This window comes from Hyaena hyaena, unplaced genomic scaffold (genome assembly GCF_003009895.1).
Source record: "Hyaena hyaena isolate Hyena2069 unplaced genomic scaffold, ASM300989v1 scaffold_463, whole genome shotgun sequence".
NCBI classification, from domain to species: domain Eukaryota; kingdom Metazoa; phylum Chordata; class Mammalia; order Carnivora; family Hyaenidae; genus Hyaena; species Hyaena hyaena.
In genome coordinates this window covers 1,281,245-1,302,504 of record NW_024081094.1, presented here as the reverse complement: position 1 = coordinate 1,302,504, position 21,260 = coordinate 1,281,245, and the positions used below count along the sequence as shown (strand labels likewise).

Here is a 21,260-nt window from a genome sequence, read left to right as displayed (position 1 = left end):
GATTTAAGGTGATGGAGATTATTTTGACTTATTATATCAAGATCCTTAAATGTTAAGATCTTAAGTGTTTAAGGAATAGTTAGGAATGTAGGAAGGTCTTGGGAAGGGAAACCCTTTTATAAGTGGATGTGACCTGTTTCCCACCTAACTATTGAATGCCTATAATGTAATGTAGTGGAGATCTTTAGGCAAGACTTAGGATTCCTCAAGGAACTTAACATCTAGTGGGAGAGTCAGAATTTAAGTAGATGATCTCAGTAGTACTTAATTATAGTTGTCATAAGTAGTATAGAATATGATGATAGGATTTCTTGAGAGCCATTAGCAACAAAGGTATATATGAGAAGCAGTGCAAGTATTAAAATATTTTATGGAATAAATATTTTTTAGGGACAAATAGGAAGTATTTACTTGTACTTTGCATTATATACATTGTTCTGATGTGGGAGAAAAAGAAATAGATATCTATCTTGGATAACAGAGAAAGCCAAAAGGAACGTTATGAATACCTCTACGATAGTACTGCTCACAACATGAATACTTGTCTCCTTCTTAAACTAAGATTATTATATACAGGAACTTCCCCTTTCAAAGTTTCTGTCATATGCTACTTTCTGCTCGCCATTTTACATAATTCTTAGTTAATTCTCAGAATAAATTTCAAGATACATATTTTTATGCCGAACTTTATATATAAAATGAGTATATGTAGCCAAGACGGGCTGCATAACAGTCGCCAGGCGTTCTGTGTGAACGACACTCCCTGGAGTTGTGCTGGCGCGGGAAGCTCTGATGCGGAGCCTTTACTGAAGTTCCTTCAAGTACTTGGAGAGATAGTTTTTATTAGTTTCATCCTCAGTGTATGACTGTCTCATCATGGATGAAATTGGCCATATGCAAAATTAACCCATCCTGAGAGAGAGTTTTGAAATCTGTTGCTTAGATTTGTGAAAGATCAAAGTTTAATTATAGTGACTAGTGTGCATGATTGAATTAGAATATAGCTCCTGTTTCTGAATCATTTGTTTCATAGTCTTTACAAATGAGGAATGCGTTAGCAGAAGAGAAGTTGTTTGCATGGATTGTCAGAAGCCAAAGAAGATTTTGTCAGTATTTATTCAACACTTGCTGGAGTAAGAAACTCTATGGATATTATTTTTGTGATTTAATTCTTAAATTAGGTCTGGTATAGTTGGCACATTGATAATACTGGGTTTCAGGGCCCTCAGAACTAACACCAAGAGTTGGATTGGGCTGTTCACATATTAGAATTACTACCTTTTGAGGCCCTGCCTGAGCAGCTGGCCAGCTTCTTAATGTAAACCATCTCTTAAAATGATACAGATAGTGATTTGCACAACTAATTGATTTGAATGGAGTGTCAGAATCTTAATAGTTCCTAGACCATGTCAATATGCCTATATTTTCCCTATACTCTAAATAATAATTCTTAGAGTTTTTAGTGTAATGGTAAAATCTGATAATAAAAGACAAATATTTTTTTAAGGTAATGAAGACCTTGCTGTGTTGTTAAATGACATATTTGACATATCAAATCCCGTTGGCTCAGACGTTATAAAAAAAATAGGAAAAAGAAATACTTAGAATATAATTGAAATCCTTTTTTTTTTTTTCTATATTCACATACCCTTTTCATAGAAGTGACATTGAGAATTAGTAACTGACCTTAGGTTTGATTATTGTTATAATTTCTGAATTTGCTTCAACTTCTAGAACTGCTGACTAAAAACAGCTAGTTGTGCAAAGGGTAAAAGAGAGTGATCAGGCAGCTGTGGGTGATTTTAGGTGGTACACAGTCTGCAAAGGTGAGTGATGCAGCAGGTTTTGATGGGTGTTCACTTCTGCTTATGTTGTTCTGCAGAACGGTTCATGAAAATGATAAGAATTAAAACGAATCCTTGGGGTTTAACAAGATTTTTCTCTTTCTTATTAAAACTGTCCTGGAGTGGAAAACACTGAATACTTTTCATTATAAGTGGGTTGACCTAAATTAGGATAATCTTTTATCTTGGCCTCTTTTAGTTTCAGAAGTGTCTCAATTTGGAAGAAATGCACATCTTAGTTATAAGATACCTTACGTTTATTTTAGTAATCACATGTCCCAGGTAATTCAGAGATTAAATAGTTCTAACAGGAAGAAGTGTGATCTGATGGTTGGTTGTTTTTTAGACAGCATATTTGTCAGTTAGAGCAAGTAGAATTTCAACTGTTTAGCCTTTTAAATTTGTCTTGTTAAGAGCTGAGTTTTATTAAATTTGTTCTGTTAAAAGATTGTAGACATACATTAAGTTGGGGTTTTAATGAAGTACCTTATTTTGGTAATGTACTTAGTCCATTGATGGTGATATTTTCTATAATTCTCAGTGCATTTCAAAGAACTGTATACCTTAGTGACAGAAATGGAGATACTTTTCTTGTTATTGGAATTCATTTTACCTTAACAGGAGCTTTAATTCTAGTTTATCAGCTGTGTGACCTTGGGCAAGTAATATAACCTCTCTGAGCCACATTTTCTTAGTTTTTCAAATGAAACTAATAATAATAATAAGGGCTAAAAAGAAACACATGTTACTCGATTCAAATAATGCCTTTTTGTAAAGTAGGTATAAAGTTGTTGAGCCACCAGTTCACCTAAAAGTGTCAGACTACATGGGAGTTTTATAGCTCTTAATTAGTGTTATGATTTAATTATAATCAGTAATGATAATTTCCATTGCATAATGCATAGGAACATAGATGTTAATAAGCTTGATTTTCATTCTAAATTACCTATATAGCAGAGTGCTTTTTCCTCGTGTATATTCAAATCACTGAATAACTGCAAATTATCTAATAGTGAAAAATACGTTTTTCTAAATTGGTAAAAAGTTTATAGTGTATATATATATATAATTTAAACTGTTTGCATTCAGTTGTTTAAAACTTACATATGAATCCGTAAATATGAACCAGTCTGATAGCAGCTTCTCCATGGTTGTATAATAGATAACACGCATAGAAGTTTAAAATTTCACATTCCCGGGGCGCTTGGGTGGCTTAGTTGTTTAAGCCTCCGACTCTTGATTTCAGCTCCACATTGGGCTCCTTGCTGACAGCACAGAGCCTGCTTGGGATTCCTTCTTTTGGTTGGAAAGCAAAAATTTACATGGAAAGGAACAGTGTGACAGTTTTGAGAAAGGTGAAATCCTTTAGGGCTGCAGATGAACTAGGAAGCTTCTTAGAGGAGGTGGGTATTGGGATAGGCTTGGATGGAATATAGAGAGCCTTACAAGGGAGGTAGTGGTAGAAACAAGTTTTTAGTGCTGGAAATGTGCCGTTCATGTTTGGACTTTGGAGATCAGTTGGTCACTTAAGAGGATTAGTATCAGGGCCAGACTGAAAGATCTTGACTGTTACACTAAGGATTGTTTATATGCAAGTGATGGGGCTTCCTTGACTGATTTGAGTAAGAGGTTAATACAATTTAAAAAGTACTTAGGAAGATTAATTTAGTCATGGAAGGGCAGGGTAGATTGATGTACATAGAAGATACAAAAAAAGAAAAAAACACTAATTAGGGAGGTGTTTTTGAAGTAGTTAATGCTGAAACTTGAGGTGGTGGTAAACGTGGAATGAATGCTTTATTAAAATATGAAGGTCTGTAATCTGCCTTTTGATATTATTGCTGCATAAATGCATCTATTTTATATTATTATTTTATTTATTTATTTATTTTTTGTTTGAGAGCAAGAGAGGGAGAGTATGATGGTGATAGAGGGGCAGAGGCAAAGAGAGAGAAAATCCCAAGCAGCATGGAGCCTGACACAGGGCTGGATCCCACAACCCTGGGATCATGACCTGAGCTGAAATCAAGAGTCAGATACAACCTCAACCAATCGAGCCACTCAGGCGCCCAGGCAACTAGATGTTTAAAGAAAAACTATGTAACTTAAGCTGTTAGTCAAACTAAGGGTAGTGTTACAAAGCAAATTTCTTTTGTTTTTCTCTACTGATAACATTCAGCTATTATCAAGAATAACAAAACATCTCTGTGAAGCTTAAGTATTAGTATCCTTTTCAAATGTTTGAAAAACTTAACTATCAAGTTTAGTGCCATTTTATTGTAAGCAGTAACTGATAAAGAAATGCAGCAAATGATAAATACAAAGTAAAGTTCTAAAAATAGAGTTTTTTTCTTTAGAGTTTATATTTTTACACTTTGTTAGTCAATTTTAGAATATGCCTCGCTAAGTAAGAATACCTAAATATAAATAAGTAATAACTTCTAAGTATAAATTTTAAATATGATTTTGTAACTTCTCAAAAATTGGAGCTTTTCAGTGATGACTCTCCTAAATTTATTATATATATGAATTTATATGTTATTTGAATGAGTGAAAGCTACTACAATTATTCCATATTATGTAAATTGAGATACCCGACTTTACAACAAAACAGAACATTTGAAATAAGCTTTTTTTTATTAGAAAAAATGATTTTAGTATTACTTGTAAGAGTTTATTACTTTTTTCTCCTCCATTAATATTTCTTCCATAGACCCAACAATAAGATTCCTATTGTGGATAGAAATACATTCTTTTAGTAAGAGTACAAGCTAAGGTGCTTTTAACAAAGAGAACCCCAAATTCTCAGTGTTTCAAACAAGATAGAATTTTATTCATCTCTCATTTAACGGTTGAAAGGTAGACAAGGTAGTCAGGAGGGAGTTGGCTCTGTTCCATAAGGTCATCCAGGAAAATTTCTTTTGTTTCTCAATCATCCACCCTGGGTGCATTGTTGGTTTGTTTGTAAGTTTATTTATTGTGGGGGGGGGGGGAGAGAATCCCAAGCAGGCTCCGCGCCATCAGCACGGAGCCCGATGTAGGGCTCAAACCCTTGAACCATTAGATCATGACCTGAGCCAAAATCAAGAGGCTGACGCTTAACCAACTGAGCCACCCAGGTGCCCAAACCTGGCTGCGTTGTTAAGTACAGTAGTTACTAGCCATATGTGGCTATTGATATTTCTATTTAAATTACGTTAAAAATGCAGTTTTAATGTATTTTAAGCTCTTCATAGCCACATGTGGCTGTGGCTATTTTGGACAGTGGGGGTTATAGACTACTTCCATCATTGCAGAAGGTTCTGTTGGTCAGAGCTGCTCTAAGAGCATTGTTCTTGTCGGCATGGTTTTTGCTGGCTCATGTTGGCTTGAGTTCCAGACTACAAGTAGGGAAAATGAGAGGAATAGAGGGTGGGAAAGGCACGGATTTGTTAAAAATGACTCAAGAGATGCACAAATCACTGCTTACAGTTCATTGGTCAGATTTAGTGATATGCTGACACTCCAGTGCAGCTGGAAGGGCTGCTAGCTGAGTGGAATGTACCCTTCTAAAGTTTGGTTTAGTCCCGGGTGCTGTGGAGGCAGGGATCCTATGACCAAAAGGAAGGAGATGAGAATAAATACCAGAGGACATTTGGCAGTTTAGGTCACAGGTACCCAAGATGTTAGTAATTAGAATAAGGTTTCTTCCTGTCTCACACAAAGTAGACAGGCATCATTGTAGATAAAATGCTTAATTTTAAGTGACTATGCTGAGATTAGCCTATAGTTACAAACATTTTTTGCTACTTTATTTGAATTGCTTCTGAAAGTTTACAGAATTAATGTTATGATCATTTTGACAACAAGGCCATATCTAATGTATTACTTCTGTCTTAAACTTTGTGGGAAGAAAAATTGTTTGTGATTGCATAAAGACTAGAACTTTTATTTCTATCTTATTGATGTTCAGTAATTTTAATGTTTTGATGCTGAGCATCAGTGTGAAGTGTGAAAAGTACTAGCTAGTGGTTTAATTTTTCCTTTTCTTTCCCCACACCTTCTTGCCCTCTCTGTGTCTGTATATTTAACCATGATTCTAAACTACTTGGGGCTTATAATGAAGAGCAGCAGTCTTTTTTTTTTTTTTTCCCATGCCATTTTGTATCCCTGCTTTTATTACTCTTTAAGAGAGACACTGAAATGTTCATGTTTACAACTTCCATATTTCTAAATAATATGCCTTTTTCAATATAACTTGATCTATCAGTTTTGTAAATTACGTACTGATTATTATCATAGAAGACGATTTGGCTCCTGTACTACCTTTTCTCTCCCTTCTTCACTATTCTTTTATTCTTCTGTTAGCTTTAATATTTCTTAAACTTCTTTCATGTCCCTTCAGTTAAAGATGGTATCTCCTCTCTCAAATTAGCAATTAAAAATTTTAGTGTTCCTAATCTTCCTTCCTCATATCTTCTCTCTCTCAATTTTTGTCCTCTCTTCCTTTTAAATTGTCATGGTCAAATATATTTACATTAGTTTCTGTGGCTATAATTAAGTCTTTTAGCTTTTGTCTATTGCTGGATTCTAAAAATCATAATTTGTAAGCAGTTAAATTTTTAATGACTCCATAACTACTTTTCATTGAAAAGCTAATGGTAGAGCGGTGACAGTTTTCTTCATAGCTTTATTGTTTATAACTTAGTTTAAAATTCCCTCATCTCTTTTTGCTTTCTTGCATTTAAAAAAAAATTTCCTAATTTCATCTTGTATTTAGGTCATACTCTCTATTAATATCTATAAACTTTTAATTTTTGCCCACTGCCTACTTTCTAGAGCCTTCTTTCTTTCTGTTCTAAACTGTTTTGTCACTCAGTGCTTTTCTAACCACTTTTCATTTTTATAATAGTTGTTGGAAATTTGTTAATGTTTATTCCTTCTTTTTCTTCTTGTTAACTGCTTATTTGTAACTTGTTAAAATTCCTTAGTTTTATTTTGGTTTGTGAGGATATGAAGGCATGTGCTCATCTCAACATCTTGACTCTGCAGTGTCAATGTTTATAGAGTCAGAGCTGTAGAGTCATCTTGATGAAACGTGATGAAGTCTCCTGTTCTAAATTGTTGGGGTTAAGGGGATTGGAGAGACATTTAAAGATATATAAACATAACTTTTTCTTTCACTTATAAGTTGTCATTAATATTTTAATGTAAATATTTTTTTCTAGAATAGTTCTGCTTTCATTTGTTTTCTAAGACCCTAGAGTTTTCGTAGTTTAGAATACATTATTTGTCTTGATAAAGATTGCTTTGTTTTACTTTTTATTCTATTTTTGAAGATCTAGATCTTCAGATTTAGGTCTATTTTTCATTACAAACAGTCTTCTGCAACTATTGCTCAGCATTTCCTGAAATTGACCCATTTTACCATTACATCTGGAGAGTGACTAGATGGCATATAGTGATGTTAAAAGAAATGTTTCCTAGGTGAGGAAGCTAATGTTAGTTCTGAACTCTAATGGGTCTCACCATCAGTCTGGGTGATAAGTTGTGCAGTACTCTTAGGCTACTTTTTATCTTTACAAGAGAATAGTATTGTAAAAATGTCAAAAAAAATATCCACATGCCCAGTTCACTGGTAAATATACTGCTAAATTTGAACCTTTTTGGCAGTAGCTTAGGCTACTCAAGGGACCATATTTTTACAGAATGATGTATTTCAAAGGGTATTGGTTTCCATTGTAGAAAATTCATGCATTTAGAGCAACTTAAAGCCAAAAACAATTGTGCTTGTGCTGTGGGTTTAAAATATTAGTCATCTTGAATACGTGTCCAGGTTAAATGTCAGAAGCTATATATTGCACTAAAAGAAGATTTATTGTTACCAGATTAGACTATGCCTGTGCTTATATAACCTTTTCCTTAGAGGATCAATTGAGTATATGAACTAATATCAGCCAGATTTTTGTACACTAACATTATTGATAATAAAGGAGAAGTTCATTGAAGAGAAAAACAAATAAAGGAAGCATAAAAGTCTAATACTGTATGAAACTACAGAAATGGATCAAAGAGTTTGACAGGAAGTTTAATGTGTACATAAGTAGAAGCTGACAGCAACATGCTGTGTGTGCCAAAGGTTCCAGTGATGGAAAACCGAAACATAGTGCTCACTGACCACAGCATGAGCCTTGACACACATTGTAAATAATCCAGAGATCTATGACTGCATTAAGCACCAGGCTGGTGTATTAACGGCAGTAAATCTATAGCTGCATAAAGGGCTGGCATGCTGAAATTCTTCGGATTAATTTTTGTAATGGATTAATAGGAATTCAGCAGATATTTTCATTTTGAATTCTACCATCCTTTAACCTCCCCCTCCCTGCCTCCTTTGCCCTCCTAAGTATGATCATTTTTTATTTCCTTCTACTCACCAGACTTGTGTATGTGGATACTTGTCTCGGTACCATCAAGTTAAAAGCTGAAGATGCTTCTGGTAGGAAGCATCTAATTACTCTCAAGTTGAAGGCAAAGGTATGTGCTTCATAAAACTCTTATGGTCAGGAAATACTTTGTGAAATGAACTCTGAATCTTTTCAATGTAAAGAAGTGCTAGTTGCCTCAAAAAAAAAAAAAGTATTTGGTACTTTAAAAAATTTACTTTGTAAAACTCCTAAAACTTATCCCTCAGGTTTCTAAATGCCTAGACATAATTTCATGTCACTATTTTAGTGCAAATTGGACCAAAATACAGACTGCATAATACATACAATGGATAAGATTCAGCAGTCTTCACATGCCATTTGTAACGCTGTACAAAGAAAAAATTTGAGAGGTTCCACTCTCCGAAGTAGTTTCACTGAAGTCTCTTGTCTTCAGCTCTATTAATTGCATTTGTAGTTCTTATTTCTGAACATCGCCCAGACTCTGCAGACACATCCATCTGCATTGCTTTTTATTGCTTGTTTGTTTTGTCTGAAATTTTACTCCTGTAGTTGAAGAATTCGCAAAGGTTATGCCTTCATTTGTAGAATCTTCACACGTTAGTGATCTGTGATTACTTACTATATTGGCACAAGACAAACTGTTTCATATTTATTTTTCAGTTCTAGATTTTTAATTTTGAGAAATTAGTAGAATAAGCAAGTTCAGCATATTAATCATTTACTTGGTAATCACTAGGGAAACATTAGAATTTGAGAAAACTAGGACATTTAACTTTTTTTATTGTTCCTAGGAATCATCAATCAACTCTCTTTCAGAAGATTGTAGTGATGAAAAGATCAATTGTGTTTGTCCTTTTTAAAAATGTGTCTGGCATTTAAGCTTTCCATGAGAGAAAATTAATATATAGAGCTGTACTGGATGACACAGAAAAGTTGGTATCTTATAATGCCTCTTTATCAGACAAGTTGAGAAATGACTCATTCTGTCTTGTTCTCACACACAGAATATTCCGGTATAATTTTAAGATTCACAAGTGTTAAGTGTTGAAAAACTTAGTGGGATAGAAATCTTCTTTGTGAAAGAAGATACATGGATATTTTTGTTAAGATGAAAACATTTTTATTTTCTTTTTATAGGTGTGCTTTTTTTTTTTTTTTTCTTTTTTCAGATCAGGACGAAATCTTACTTTATTCTACCACCAAAGGTCACGTACTGCTAGTGGCAAGGGTTTTGTCATTTACTTCAAAGTTTTATTTGTTAATACTTTGTACACCGATAAAACTTGTTTGCCACTGTGAAGACCAAAATGAAAAATTTTAAATGTATCTCATCCTTATTCTGGGTGCTGGCAGGGGTCATGGCTTTTCAGTAGCTTTATATTTACCTTTTTTGTTTCTTTTTTACTAAGAAGATGAGCTTTACATCAGCTCTGCCTGTAACTACAAGATTTTGTTATTAATTCTAATTAATGACAGTAGTAGTAGTACTGAGTGAGAGTGAGGATGTAGCCACTAGTATGGACCATCGTGTTTGCTTTTTATTACCCTCTTTTTGGGGAGATAAGTGTTTTACACTTAATGTAATTTCTGTGAAGAATGTTGTTACGTGTCTGTTTTTGCAGCATTGATAGCTTGAAGCATTATTATGAATGTTCTAGCAAGAGAGACTAGAAAGCTTTATTTAAACTAGGAAAGAATTAAAAGAATTTATAGAAAAAAAAAGGGTGGAAATGACGAATCTTATGTTGGTATGATTTTATTGGAGTCTTTGTCAATTCAGTTCAATTTTCATAGGCCAGAGTTGTATTTTAGATGTGGTAATTTCGGTTTCTGCTTCTTGTTTTTCTTCTTTTTGTTGTTCTTCTTTCCTTTCCTTTCCTTCTCTGTCTTTTTTCTTTTTTTAGGAGTATTTGGGATTTTCAGGTACAAACACTGATAGCTGAAGCTATGTGTTAAGAGAATATAATGCAAATATCATAACTCAAACTAAATTTTAAAGCGTCAAGCTGATTTAAAAAAAAGTAAACCTTAAAGCAGGCTTATTGTAAATATACAAACTTTTATTTCTTTATTTTTTGATGTATAGTTAAAAGAACACATTTATTTTTTTGCTTCGATACATAGTCTCCCAATTTTGCCATTCCCCCCTCACTGTTTCCAACACTTTTTTTTTTTAATTTTTTTTATGTTTATTTGTTTCTAGAGAGAGAGACTGCTCGCGCTGCAGGGGAGGGTCAGAGAGAGAGGGAGTGACAGACTCTGAAACAGGCCCCAGGCTCTGAGCTGGCAGTCAGCACAGAGCCCGACGCGGGCCTCGAACCCACGAACCGCGAGATCGTGACCTAAGCGAAAGTCGGACGCTTAACCGACTAAGCCACCCAGGCGCCCCTGTTTCCAACACTCTTAAAGAAAATATCAATTTTAAGTAAACACCCTATTAAGTGAATATATAAATCAAAACATGGAAACAGTTGAACTTTGTCATTTTTCTAGGTGTATTTCTATGCAGTATTTACAATACCTGGTGAACTATGAGATAGAACTCTTACCTTTTCTTTAAAAAAGTGGACCAGAGCTTCCTCAGCTTTGGCCAAGGTCAGAACTACTTGAAAAACAAATCACAGATGTTTCTGAGGCTGGGGGCACTCCATCTCTGATGGCTGTTTCTGTAGTTTTCTACAGTTTGTATGTATTTACTTGGAGGCAGCCTTACTGCTTAGATGATCCAATCACAGAACAATTAGGGTTAAAATTTTCCTTAGAACAATATGCTACAGAGTCTTAAAAAAACTGTATATGACAAATATTTAATATGCTATGATAATTCTTTTATAGTTATTGATGAATTGTTTCAAGTGAGATTGAAAAACTTAATACAAATAATTGATGACTACTTACTTTTCGTTTAATACCCCTTTATGGGGAGCTTTTGTTGTCATTTAGACTGCTCAAGTAAAACTTGGCAATTAATCTCTGGTTTTATATATACCTGTCTATATAGCTTACTATTGAGAACTGTCTGAAGTTTTATAAAGCTCTTCTGCAATATTGCATTAGTTGCCTGCGTTGTGGTTAGTACTACCACACAAATGATTCTGAAATCTCTAAGGTCCTACTTCACAATTCATGTAAAGTCTTCCAGAAGTATATCAATTTGGCTTTTAGGTTCTTTACAGTTATGTACAGTTTATTGTATAAACAAAATTGATCTTGAACATGAATATAACATACAGTACATTTGCATTTAACTCATAGTAAATGTACAGTAAAGTCACATACAGATAGATCAGTCTAATTTATTATGTACATATTTGTATTTCTACATAATTACACATAAAAATATATTTGAAAGAGGTCATCTCAAATTCTATGGTGACTCATATATATCTGGGATCATATTAAATTATTCTAACTTCTTTTTTATTTAACTATTTGTCAGTCTCTTTCTGTATCTGTCTGTATATGTTTATTTACTGAGTCCTATTTGAATGTAGTATCATATTTTCTTTTAAAATAACATGCTGTATGTACTAAATGATTCCCAAAGTCACAGATATTTTCCTTTGTTCATCTACTCTAAATACAGTAACCATTTCATTAACTTCATACTCTCCCTAGACTGATGATTTAAGTTAGAGAGTTGATATTGCTCATTTTCAGCATGAGTAGGAGATAAATAGCAGCAACTCAAATTGAACTAGATGTTCCATTTTTGACCCATGGAGGTTTCAAGTATGCATTATTTTTACAGAATCTTAACACGTTAGAGGGAAGAGATTTTATGACTTGTAGTTGCATTCCATCAATTTTATATATCAAACAGCCAGTGAGGTTAAATGACTTGTCCAAGACATACAAGTTAGCAGATCAGGAAATCAGAGAAAGCTAAGGTCTCTGCCTGCACGCACTTTGAGATAATCACAGGACTTGTAAAAATGGCATATCGATTGTTTTTTGTAGTAATTATAGCAATTATACTCTGAAGTACATCATCCGATACTTAAAAATTTGACCTAGAGCTCCCTCAGTCTCAGCCTGACCTTCTTTTTTCCTTTTCTCCAAATTAAATCATTATTATATTTTTATATGACCTGTATATTTTCCTTTGTGTTACCAGTTCTGTGTAGTCAGATACCATCAGAGTATATGTTGATAGGCTTCCTTTTAGCAAACCACTTATTGTAACAAAGTGTTAATTCTTTTCATAACATTGACTTCAGATGTTTGCTAAATACTGTAATAATTCTTGGAGCTGCTTTGCTTTTTCAGCAAAGTAGTGAGGAAAGTGAAAGGCTAAAACTTATTTTAAACATTTTGTCAAATGAGAGACTGAGGTTTTCCCCAAACTAATTTTCTCTTAGTAAATTTTGCTTTTTATTGAAAAGAAATGACTATTTTATAATTACATGTGACTTTCAAGAATACAGAATTGGATTTTACAGAAATCATGTAGTACAATTCTTTAATAACAAAATTGATTTTAGGAAAAATTGCCTTTGATCTTTCTTAACTTGGACATCTGATTTGTCCTTAATGACTGGCACTTTTTGTGTGAAGCCATTGAATTAATTTTTTGTTTATCAACCATGAAAAGGGTTTTCTTAAAGCTATTACTTTTATTTTTCCTTAATAACTAGAAGGCATTTTATTGCTCCTTTTAAGTTATATTCTTGCTAAAACTGCTTTATTGTGAAAAATACTTCTTTTAATTAATATTTTATATTTTTGTAGATTTTGATTCTTTTAATAAATACAGCATTTTTAAATAGTGACTGAGACTGAGAGTAAATTTTAGGTTGAAAGGAAATTAAGTATCAGTTTTAAAGATGAAAAATCTCTCGTTTTAAAGATAAACTGAGATCCTATGTGGTTCTCTCCTCAGTTTACATTAGCAGGTGACCTGACACTGAATTAATTCATTATTCTTTACTCAAAACCCATTGCCTTGGCATCCCAGTCACCAAACTTTGTAACTCCTGAGCATAACTTGACTATTAATTAGCTGTTGACATTTTCTATATTAGTAGAATCAAAATATTTATATATAACGCATTTGCATTTATAATAAAACTTTTCCTATTCAGTTTTCCTAATATACTTCATGTGAAATTACCACACAGGAGCAAAAATCACCTATTTTTATGCTTTTTTGTAGTACCCTGCAGAATCACCAGATTGTTTTGTGGATTTTCCTGTTCCATTTTCTGTTTCCTGGACACCACAGGTAAGTAAGTAAATTTATTTTAAGCAGCTAAAAAGCATAAGTGGCCATTATAGGTTATAAAGTAGTTCTTTTTTTTAGGTTTTTTTTTTTTTTTTTTGGTAAGCATTTATTTATAAACAGAACTTTTAGAGTGCTTTTTTTTCATATTCTCTAGTAGTTAATATCCACTTTCTCCCTCCCCTCACATGTAAACACACCATCCAGTATTGAGATGTTTATGCCTCACATTAAATAATATGAAGAAAGTCTAATGACAGAAATTTTCCTTTGAATTTAAGTCCTAAAGAACTCTACAAAACCATGAACAGTAAATGGAAAGTTGGGTGAATTTTTCAGATTGCTAAAACTGTTAATATTGATGGCATAATATCAGAGAATCATTTTTCATAGGAGAATGAGTTATGACTGAAAATACAAATCATTTCCACTCAGTTTTTATTATTATAAAGTGGTTCCCATAATTCATCCTTGAACTTAGATTATATTTTTGTATGGGCTTTGGAACATTCATACTTCATGTATAGAATACAGGAGATTCTTGCTCCTGGTTCTGTCAGTTTAATTTCTTAAACTTGATTATAATTTAGCAAGAAGATGAAATTAGAACTGCAGGGTAACAGTAACATCATGTAGCTGTAAGGTGATATGGTATCAGTAGTACCATAATCAGCATGATGTGTGTGTAGTTTAAAGATCTGACAGAGTGGTGGTTAGACTCAAAAAACAATCTAATGATGACCAGGTGGGGTCCTTTCCCCACGTAAATTGTGGCAGTTGATAACAAAATGGAAAGAGCATTTTTATTCTTATGCAAAGAGGGGGGAAAAATACATTCCTATGGACATTTTATTCTCTAGAGGCTACCTATATATTTGTTCTGAAATTTTGATAGTGTCAAGTGAAAATTTATGCTTAATGTTTTAAATAAAAACAAAGTAAAGTAATTGTATATGTTGTTATTTAAAAAATGTAATAGGATTTAAATAGTGTTCTATAAGTCCAAATGTTCTTTTAATCACATATATGTTAAAATTTTTTAAATTTTTTAAAAACAAGAGTTTCCCTTCTTTCAGTGGAAATTAAGAGAACACAGCAAAGTAAAGGAGAAGAAATATGCTGTAAATTGTTTTTGGTATTCTGGTATATGTTATAAATATTTAAGAAATGCTGTGTTGATTTATTTTTTTACAGAAACTTTTCCTCTTTTTCAAATATACATTTTCTGTTTGGCCTACCTTGTTTTAAAAAGTTTTCATCTCCACAAAAAGAGTGTGGAGAATACTTACCTTATTCTGTCATTTAGCAAAATTCTTTTGTGATTTCAGTATACTGGAAAATCTGAGGGTAATTTCTTTCAAATTTTCTGTCCCTACTTAACACCAGCTCAATGCCTTGCACTTTTAAGCATGGGATGAATTTTAGATTTAATTAGGTCATATGGCAAGTTTTCTGTTTTGTTCTAGCTCTAAGGAAGCAACTAATGAGTAACTGGAATGTCCTAAATGCTTTTTTTTAAAATTAAAGAAGATACTAAAACTCCTGGTAAAGCACAGATAAAAATTTGGCTACCTTTTTATCCACAACTCCTATTTGACAGATGTTAATTTTTTGTCATGTTCGTTTCATTTCTCTCTCTTCTTTCTGTCTCTGTCTTAGGAATAAAATGGTCTAGGAACAAGTAAGACTTTATTTTTGCTTTTTTTTCTTTTCTTCTCTACCTTCCCAGAGTAACCACCTTCCAGAAATTGATGCATATTTTATCCATGCATATTTTTTTGCCACATTTGCTCATGCCATAACATAACATTGGCTGGCTGAAGTTTTTAAATAGCATTGTTTCTGATATATACCCACGATCTTTGCATGTTTAGTACATTTACTTTAAGTGCTTAATATAGTTCCATTCTGTGAATCTGCCAGTTAATTTATTCATTGTCATACTGATTAGGTTGTTTAGTTTCTTAGGTAGTGCTGTGGTGAACATCCTTATGTTTTCTTGTACACATGGGAGACTTTTGGGGTGGCTTATGCCTAGAAGTGAAAATGTTGGATTGAAGGGAATGTACCTCTCTGAGATTACTAAATATTGCCAAATTGCCTTCCCAAATTGGTTGTCTAAGTTTATACTCCTACCCAGGATTGCATAGTAATACCTACTTTTCCAAATCCTTTCCAAGTGATAATCTGACTGTAGTCTGACCTTAATTTTTAACAAGAATTGGTAGTCATCATTATTGTACTTATAATCTTTGTTTATTTAAAATTTTTTCTTATATTGTAAGCGTCTCTTTTTTATTCGGATGCCAGTTGTTGGTTGCGTGGGTTGTAACTGCTTCTTTCGGTGGCATACTTTTTAACTTTGTAAATGATCTTTTCTCTCAGTCAGAAGTTTAACTTTCAGCGTGGTCTCATTTATCATCTTTTTCTTGTAATTTCTGCTTTTTTGGCTTGAATGAGAAAATCTTTCGTATCTTGTTCTGAAAAGATAGTTTCCTAATATTCTAAAGTTATATGTTTTTCTCATATTTTATTAGGAGACGGAACTTTATTTACACTTGGCTATTATATATGCTCATAAATTTGGATATGTCTTCATTGTGTAGATCTAGGAGTAATTTCAGTTTTTCTTTTACATTTGCCATTAAAATTTAGAAAATTTTCAAAATACCTTATTTACCTATTATTTAGCGTCTAGCATAGCAGTACATCATAAACATTTTGGTGATCCTACCAATGGTATGAAATCTTGAGTCTTTTAGACACGGTAAGAATATTGGCAAGGTTTACGTTTTAAAAATAAGAAGGAATAGCAGACCACTTTGTATGATCTTTTTTTTTTCATTGTCTTTTTGGCAACATTTCTGCTTGTGGGAGTTATTTTTTCTTAATTTTTAAACAGTTATAGTTCTTAAGCAAAATAAATGTAGTCTAACAGCATACTTCTGTTTACAAGATTGTAAATAGGTCCCAGATAATTGATTTAAAAAATACTTATCTGTTTTTGTACATTTCCTCTTTGGATTCAAAGTGTTTCTGGACTTTAAACTTGGAAGATCTTTATTTTCCTTTCTTTTTGTGAAATAATAGGCATGGCTTTGTGGCATCCATATTAAAAATGGGTAATTTTCCTTATGGTCCCTGTCTTCCTGCTGGGTTGATAATGTTTTGATGTATTTTTCTTTTGCTCTGATGAGAGGTCTGCTGCTGCTGCTCTGACATATTCATTTGGATGAATAATTATAACTTGCACAATGTCAAGCTGAAGATGGTAGGGTTTTGTGCGTCATGACAAGCCTAGTAGCCAGTGCAGGTGTCTCACAGCATGATCAGCAACAGCCAGTGTATTCTGGCTCAGAGGAGACATTTAGAGTAGTAAGAAATCAGCACCAAGGGCAAGGCTGCTGCCACTACTGCTGCCGTGATCTGTGCCAAAGAAACACAAAGTGCTTCTCAAAGACAAGCGCCTACATACGTCTTTTCAGAGATTTACTTTGTTTACCCAATAAATTTTCTTTTATAGATTTTAGCATAGGATGTAAGAATGTCTCATGGTTTTTATATTAGTCTACTTCCCAGCATCACAGATGCTCCAAAATGTACCGCAACAATCTGCTACCTTTTGGACGTCAACTTCTAGGTTATATTTGCGAATTTTGTTGACAGATGAGACCGTAGAATGCGGTAATGTAAGATTTTAAGGGCACTGATACTGGGATCTATAAGAACAAAATTCATTCTCTCCAGGTCACTGATCAACCCCAAATAGGTGTTAGAATTGCGGTTCTGCCTATAATTGTGACATTAAGTGCAGGTTTGGTGACGTATCCTTGCGATTGCAGTTGGAATTTTCGGATTTGGTATGATACATTAAGCAGTTGTTTTTATATTTCTTATCATGGAAATCTCATATTCTTAGAATAATGCCATGAGTGCAAGAATAGCAAAACTAATGATGAAGCCTCTGGCTGATAAGCTGATGGTGAATGAAGAATTCATAATTAAAGGAAACAGTCCTATTACATAGCAGGGAGCGTGATCCATTAGTTGGAGCAGCAGACTAGCAGTTGGGTATCGTTGGTTTTGTTTACAGTTCAGTCACTGACTTAATTGTATAATTTCAGACAAGTCATGTGACTGCCTCTTGCCTCAGTTTATATGTATATGGAAATAATGACCTTCTTTTTCACAGAGATATTAAGAAAAATAACTTTTATTTAAACAGAATGTCAGGGGGAAAAATCCTCTGTATCCCCTCTAAGGATCCTGTGGAACTACTCCTATTTTGCCCTCCTAGATTGTCTTTCTTTCCATTTTTTCTCTTCGCTCTCATTGTTGGAGAACTCCTCGTACTGGATTCTTGGTCACTCTTAAATTGGCTAATTAAATAGGCTTTTGCCGAGGCAGTTTTATTATTACCATGGTAGTATGCTTAAAAAGACATCAAAAGACCAAAAAAAGAAACCTAATTCATTATTGAGATCCTGTGATATGGTAGAAGTATCAATGTGATATTTGCCTCATTAATCTATTAACCATCTTTCATTCTTTTTCTTTAATAATTTTATTTTTGGTAAAGTCGATTTATTTTGAGAGAGAGTGGGAGAAAGAGCACAAGCAGGTGAGGGGCAGAGATGGGTGGAGGGGGAGAGAATCCCAAGGAGGCTCCACGTTCAGTGTGGAGCCCAACACAGGGCTTGATCTCCTGACGCAGATCGTAACTTGAGCTGAAATTAAGAATTGGATGTTTAATTGACTGAGCCACCCAGGCACCCAGTAACTTATTTTAAAAGTACCCTGAATTGATTCTAAAAAAGAAAAAAAAAAAAAGAAAAAGAAAATACAAATAAGCAAGATTAATAAAATATAAAATCACCTGTAATGCCTTTATTTAGAATGGGGTTCTCACTGGATAATAGCATGGAACCTGTGCTTGTCACTTGACAAAATATTTTAGTTTTTAGAACGTCACTGATAATGAGCTGCATTTATTCTAGGAACTCCTTAGAATCACTTAGTTTTTAGTTATAATTAGGTTTACATTTATCCATCAAATGAAGACTGTTGTGTCCATAATCTAAGAACTGGTATGTTTACATTTATTTAGGTCTCTCACTTAAGCAGCAGTGGTTTCTTAATCCACATTTTGCATATTTTTGTTGAATTTATTCCTCCATATTTAAAAACATTTTGTTGCTTCTGTGAATGCTTGTTTAAGAAATCCTATTTTCTAGGGGCAACTGGGTGGCTCAGTCGGTTAAGGATCTGACTCTTGGTTTCAGTCATGATTTCATGGTTCGTGGGTTCAAGCCCCACGTCATGCTCTGCATTGACAGTGAGGAGCCTGCTTGGAATTCTCTCTCCCTCACTGTCTGCCCCTCCCCCGCTCTCTTTCTCTCTCTTGCAAAATAAATAAACTTTAAAAAAAAAAATTTTCTAGTTGACCATGACAATATGGGCAAGCTATTTTTTAGCCCAAGTAGTATTTCCTAGCCTCCTTCCCACCTTTTTCCTTCTTCTGCAAAGTCAGTGACTTTTCATTGTTAACTGATCCTTTTGGTGTTATATTATTATTTGTATTAATATTATTACATACTCTTGTAATTACACTGTGTTTTGTTTCTGTTCTGGTCCTTATCTGTTAACTTTCCCCTATAGATGAGGTTTCTGGTTTTTATACCTACACCCACTCCACACATATGCATACTTCTTACCTTCCTATTTTCCCCAAATAGTTTTTTTTTCTTTCTTTCTTTATTTTTTTAATATGGAAAGTTTTGCGAATTTGCATGTCCCACTTTTGCAGGGGCCATGCTAATCTTTTCTGTATCATTCCAATTTTAGTAGATGTGTTGCCAAGTGGAGCATCCAAATAATTATCTTTTACTTTTGATTATATTAATATTCAGGGTTTACATTATTGTGAACACGTATGTATATTATGCAGAGATAAGCCATGTAGTTAACCCTTATTTTTCCTTTGTCACCCTGGCTGTTGCTATTCCTTGAGTTAAGAGTTACCTTACTTCTTCATGTCTGTAGTTTTTTCTGTACTTAAAACTCATTCAGTCTCCAATTTCCATCACTTATCTACATCTCCTCTTAGCCATCTATATTAGGTTTTCTGTTAGCTTTATTTTCTGGGAAATTTCATCAGCGAATAAACTTCCTGTTTTGTTGTTTGTTTGTTTTGTTTTTACTTCTGTCATGTTCATCTCTAAGAGTTCACTTCATAGGTGTATATTCTCTTTTACCCCAGAGATAGTAATGTTTTTCTCTCTTTTTTTTTTTTTCCTCCTCTGAGTAGTTTGTTTCCTTGAGTTGCCTTTTTGTCTAGTCTTATAATCTTTGTTTATCTGCTTGTGATTAAAAGTCAGCTGTAAAAAGCTCTTGGGATGCTCTGAGTGCACATGTGGGGCTTGTCAACTGTGAACTTGAGTGGAGAGTCATCTGAGTAGACCGCATGATAAAGAATGCCAGTGTTAGTACCTTTAGGTCTTTTTGAATGATTGATTGGTTAGATTTCTTGGAGAAGACCCTTCTACCCTTCTGGCTGGTTGCCACTAAGCCAGCAGAAAACATTCCTCTGAGGTAGCAGTTGACCAAGGCTGGTGGACAGGATACCACAGCCTGAATTAGTAAGCAGTTAACGTTATGGCATCTTCTACTGATAAGGCTGAACACCATGGAGCTGTTGAAGAGACATGTTTACAGGGTAAACTTCCATTACCACAGAGCAGATAAATAATGAGGGTGGATTTGGAGCGAAGAGGCAGAAAATGATATCTAAGTTATCACTTGGTATTTTCAGACTCTTTGGCCATTCTTGGTTGTGCATAGTAGTCATTTCCTCCCTTTTTTCCTTCAGTTTTGTTCATTGCTGATATATTTAAATCTATTTTCTTTAATGATTTTCTATCCAGTAGCCTTGTTAGACTCTTCTCTAAAAGTTTATCAATAAATTCATTTGGATTTACTGTGAACAACATCATATCATTTATAACAACAGTTTTATTTCCTTCATTCCCATCTTTACACCTTCCCCCCCCCTCCCCTTTACTGCCCTGGCTAAGCTCTCCAGTACAATGTGAACTATAAATGGTAATAAACACAAGCATTCTTGTCTTCTTCTAGATCTCAAAGGAAAAACTTGAAGTTTTTATTATTAGGTAGATTTTTGTCTATGTATTTCTTGTACTGAAATCCTTTAACAATAATTAATGGAATTTATTTCTATTTCCAGTTTGCTAAGAGTTTTGTTATGACTAGGAAGTTGAAATTATTAAATATATTCTCTTTATATGTTAAGATAATCAAAATTTTTTTTCTCCTTTAATCTGTTAATGTGGTGAATTCTTGGATTTCCTAATGTTAAACCAGTCCTGTGTTTTTGAAATAAACCCTGTTTACAGGCAAGTGACAAAGAGATAAATCCTCTTATTTTCCCACAGGGTTCTTTGGATGTTCATAGAACTTAGGGATGATAGTTAAGAGGAACTAACTTAACAAAAGTCTACTAGGGAAGTTATATCTTCTTTTTCATGCTTTTCTAGATGAAATTGTATAGCTGTCATGGCCGTCTTTCTTCATAGTTACCTGGAAAAAGGACATAAACAGAAAAGTAAGAAGCAACATTTTTCAGTAGGAAACCATTGAAATGTAGCATACATTTATTATCCACTACATGTGGAGCACTGAGCCGGATCCTGAGATTGTTAAGGTGAACTAGACAGATTCTAAAACCTAGGGTAGGCTTTCAGGATTAAC

General features: G+C 33.7%; 1 protein-coding gene and 1 non-coding gene across 4 annotated transcripts in view; one reads left to right on the top strand and one right to left on the bottom strand.

The window, feature by feature from the left end:
• FANCL (FA complementation group L) overlaps nt 1-21,260 on the top strand; it is a 94,010-nt gene that overhangs the window by 34,395 nt on the left and 38,355 nt on the right. For all 3 annotated transcript variants that reach the window (XM_039253752.1, XM_039253754.1, XM_039253753.1), the window contains 2 exons: nt 8,264-8,360; nt 13,428-13,496. In XM_039253752.1, coding sequence (XP_039109683.1) covers nt 8,264-8,360; nt 13,428-13,496 — 166 coding nt within the window. The remainder of the gene's footprint in view (nt 1-8,263; nt 8,361-13,427; nt 13,497-21,260) is intronic.
• On the bottom strand, nt 19,255-19,361 carry LOC120246287. Its single transcript, XR_005532003.1, has one exon. It is a non-coding gene; the product is annotated as a U6 spliceosomal RNA (small nuclear RNA).